Source organism: Panthera onca, chromosome X (assembly GCF_046562875.1).
Source record: "Panthera onca isolate mPanOnc1 chromosome X, mPanOnc1 haplotype 2, whole genome shotgun sequence".
Lineage (NCBI taxonomy): Eukaryota > Metazoa > Chordata > Mammalia > Carnivora > Felidae > Panthera > Panthera onca.
The window spans coordinates 20,701,437-20,706,145 of NC_138357.1; the positions used below are offsets into that span (position 1 = coordinate 20,701,437).

General features: G+C 37.3%; 1 protein-coding gene across 1 annotated transcript; it reads right to left on the reverse strand.

Annotated features, from left to right (window-relative positions):
• Nucleotides 1-1,549: 1,549 nt before the first annotated feature.
• Nucleotides 1,550-2,374, reverse strand: LOC145713697 (olfactory receptor 13H1-like). Its single transcript, XM_081792594.1, has one exon. The coding sequence runs from the start codon at nucleotides 2,372-2,374 to the stop codon at nucleotides 1,550-1,552; it is 825 nt and encodes a 274-aa protein (XP_081648720.1).
• Between the last annotated feature and the right edge of the window lie 2,335 nt (nucleotides 2,375-4,709).

The window sequence follows — 4,709 nt, forward strand, 5'->3', positions numbered from 1 at the left end:
CCCACACTTTTATTATTTTCATTTTCATTTACAATAGTCTTCTGTCGGCTTGTGTTGTTGACCAATTAGGTATTAATCTCTTACTTACAGAGTGAAATAGAATGGATCAAACTGGGATCTGCCTGTCAGGATTTATCTGGAAACAGTGGTGAAGTGAATCAATGTTGAAATAAATTTGGGGGCTTTTTATTAGTCACAAGTAGCCCACCGCAGCATTTTCTGTTTCCAAAATTGGATTGATTCATTGTCATTTTGTCCCAATGACAAAGACCCTGACTCTTGAAATACAATTGACCAATGAACATGGGAAACATATTCAACCTCATCTCTAATAGGATAAATTCACATTAAGACAACAGAACCTATTTTTTTCAGTGTATCATATTCTCATAAATTATTTTAAAAAGATACAGTCATTATTGGTACAGACATAAATGAATGAACCCTCATATAATGGGTATAGATGTTAGAGAGTGAATTGACAGTGTTTTTCTTTTTTGGCTGACATGTATTCAGTGTCCACCACATGCCGAACATATGATAGAAGATTAACATGCATCATCTCATTTCATTCTCAAACCAGCTTTGTGGGGTAGGTACTCTTATAATCCCCATTTTACAGATGAGAAAATTGAAACTGAGAGATGGAAAGTAAAGAAATCCCACACGGCCATAAGTCTCAGTCTTAAACACATGTCTGCTGGATTCTAGAACCAATGTAAGCCTCATTGAGTGTTGGGATTACAGGTGCTTTTTTATTTTTTTCTCTACCTGCCTCATGTATTTAAAAATAATGAACATTAGAATTTTTATAATCCAAAAATACAGTACACATTTTCTTGTTTGTTAAGGAGTTTTAAAGGGATTAGATTTGCTCTGTGAGGTCAACTTTGGAAGCAGCATGCGATTATTCATGACTATGGTACGTTGACAGAGAAAATGGGTCCTGATCTACTTATCCAGACATGTAATTGTCAGTTCCATAGGGTCATCATTTCTGGCCCTCGGTACCTACACAGTCTTGAAGGGCTTTTTGCTTCATCAGAAGGCCTTCTATGTGGAAGTCTTATGTAGCAGTTGAGTAATTTTCCTCTCTGCACACTCACATTCATCTCTCTCTGAAGCTTGGGTAATGATATACCTCATAGAAAAAGCATCAAGAGAAAAAATGTCCATTTTGCAACTTTGCTCTTTACCATCTACCAAAGAGAATCTTAGAATATTGAAATATTTCTCGTTCAGTAAAATGACATAACTACATAGGATTCAAATGTACTAATTATTATTTTGTTTTATAAATGCTCCCATAAGATTGTCCTGTATAGTTTATTATGTCAATGAATGGCATTGTAAATGCTTAACATATCTTTTTCAGTGGGAGGATATTCTTTATCACATGCTTGTTGGAAATAGAAGAAATGCATTTGAAACTAATAGTCTTATGAAAATATTTTACTATTTATACCTTGTTATTTTTATAAGTCAGTGTCAAGCTGTCATTTAGATGAACCTCCATGGGATATTCATGTCCTTTCTAGGATTCTTTCTTTCAAGTAATTTTTCTTAGGACATCTTTCACATCTTTGTTTCTCAAGGTGTAAATGAGGGGGTTCAACATAGAAGTTACAACACCATAAAATGCAGAGATGACTTTACCCTGGTCCTGGGACTCCCTTGATTGAGGTTTCAGGTACATGTAGATGGCTGTTCCATAAAATATGGTGACCACAGTCAGGTGGGACCTATAGGTGGAAAAAACTTTGAGCCTGCCCTCTGCAGAGTGGATCCTTAGCATGACAACCACAATGCGAGTATAGGAGATGAGAATGAAGATAAAAGGTAGGGGCAGTGTGAATATGCCTATGACCAGACCCAGAATAAGTCTGACTGGGGTGTTTGAGCCGGTGAGCTTCAATAGGGCCTGGACCTCACAGGTAAATTGATTGATGCCATTGCATCCACAAAAATGGGCAGGAATTGCAATGATCAGTATTATTGCTAAAAGGAAGGCACTGGCCCAAGTCACCATGGCCAACTGTATGCAGACCTGGTTGTTCATAATGATGGTGTAACACAGAGGATTAGATATTGCAATAAATCTATCACAAACCATGATAGCAAGGAGGAGACACTCTGTCATCCCCAGAAAAATAGTGATTGTCATCTGACCATAACAGCTAGTATAAAAAATGGTAGGGTCATCTTTTAAACCATTGAACAACAAAAAAGGTACTGAATTGCTAGAGTAACAGATATCGAGGAAGGACAGGTTACTTAGGAAAAAATACATAGGGGTGAGAAGCTGGTCATCAACTCTAACCATGACAGGGATTAGACTGTTACCCACCAATGTGATCAGGTAAACTGCTGCCATGGTGCAATAAAAGCAACCTAGGAATTTGGATAGTTGGAGAAACCCACCAGGATGAATTCTGTCACTTCACTGCCATTTTCAGTACCCAAAATAGCCATTTTCTTCTATCTGCTGAGAAAGAAGAAATTCAATTCATTTTAATTTGAGGAACATTTATTGGGGTTCTTCTGTGTCCTCAGTCCTATATCAGGTGATATTAGGAAAAGATGTTTGAGAAAGAAGGGATACTGTGGAAGCTTATATTCTAATTTGGGAGATAAAACACTCAGACACATCACAAGATTAATTTGCAAAGTAGCACATTTCATTGTAAGTCTTAATTCCCCCATCTATACAATGAGCACCTGAAACTTGCTTTGAACCTCCTCCTTAAAGAAAATGTGCCAATTCACTGCTCAAATGTAATTAGACTTGAATCATAAAATTGCTAATTGTTTTTCCCCTGCTATAGATATTAGCCTGAAATTTGTTTTTAGGTGGTTCATATCCATGACATAAAATTGTGCCCAGTTCATTCTCATTTCTTCCTCACCCTACACATCCAATCACTGAGCCCTATTGGCTCCTCCTTCTAAATATGTTTTAAATCCACCTATAATTCTAAATATCCACAGCCAACATTTATTTAGTTAGAGCCACCATCATTTAACAGATCTCCCTACTTCTATTCTTTCCTCTCTATAGCCTGTTCTCCATTCAACAGCCAGGGAGACCTTTTACAAACATGCATAATTATCACCATATCTTTCCCATGCTTAAAATCACTCTAGGGTTTCTAATTAGACTTGGAATAAAATCTAACCTATTTACCATGACCTACAAGACTCTGAATGATCTGACCCTAACCTTATCCTACACTGTGTCTTCTTGTGCTCACCATGTTCCAGCCATACTGTCTTTATGAAGCACTGCAAGCTCATTCACACCTCAGAGTTTTGCACATTGTGTTCTCTCTGCTGGAAATATTCTTCCTACCCTCTTTGACTGGTGAAGTCATAGTCATCCTTAATATCTCAGCCTAAAAGAAATTTCATTAGAAAAGCCTTCCCTAACCTCACTAAAACCAAATCATATCTTTTTGTTGAAGTTGTTCACAACACTCCAAACTTTTTCTGCGTAGCTCTTATTATAGTTTGTATTTATATATTGTGTAATTATTTAATTTATGCCCCCTTACTAAAATTTAAGCTTTTGAGGGAAGAAGCCCTGACTATCCCGTGTACTGCCTTATTTTTACTACCTCACACAGTGCCTAGTGCAAACCCACAATATATGGGTTCAGTACAGATTTGTTGAATGAATCGAGGCCAGTTGTTTGGCTCTTCTGTCTTACCCAATGCCATGACACCGATTTGACTAGAGCCTACATTGAAGTGGCTGAAGGAAATAAGGTAAAAAGCCCATGGTGAGAAGCAGTATTTCATTTCATAGTATTCAATCTTACTAATGGCTTGTTGCTCAGAAATGAACTTTAAGATCTTGTATTTTTTTTTAGCCCTACAATTTGCTCTTTGCTTGCAGGGAAGATGTTATAGCAAAAAGAGAAAGTGGGTTATTATACTAGAATCTGAAAAAAAAAGTGTTTTTACACTTTTTTGTCCACTCAAATTTTTATTTGCTTTATTTGGTCTAATTCTATCAAGTATGAGTGCTATCACATACCAGCTCATTATTAAGGTCAAAATCTTTATTTATTTTTTTTGATTGTAAGATTCCCATCATGTTCTAGTCACAAATCAGAATTTGGGGCATTTGTAGGAGAATCTAGTTTCAGACTCATGAGGCAGGTGTCACACCTTGATGAGTACAGGCCATGGATAGGAAGGTTTGTCTTAGGAGCTGGTCAGCAAGAAAGTCCATCCAGACTCACGATGTAGGTAATCGCTTCAGATTCTCTTTCTAGAACAGACTCCAGAACTCAGAAGGTATGAGACCTTTATGGACAAGTAATTCAGGAAGTAGAGTAAGACTTTGTAACAGGATCCTCAGTATATCCTAATACAGGATAAGGGAGCTCTGAATAGAAATCGGGACCAAGGGCAGACAGACTGAAAAAATATTGAGGTGCTGCTAAGCTTCTAACTACAGCTGCTTACTTATTACAGTGATCCTATGAGGAGGCTCTTCACTACCTCCAATGAGAATTAGAAGACTCATTTTTGTTCTGTGTGCTCCCAGAATTAGGATCAGAAAACAGAATGAATCTGAAAAGGAAAAGTCTTCTTGGAGTAGAGTTATGAGGCTGAGGCCGAAGTCAGGTGATCTTGTCTTTGTGCAATGGTGACACGACAACCATAATTTCCTAATAGCATTACAAGGAAAGGATTTTCAAGGC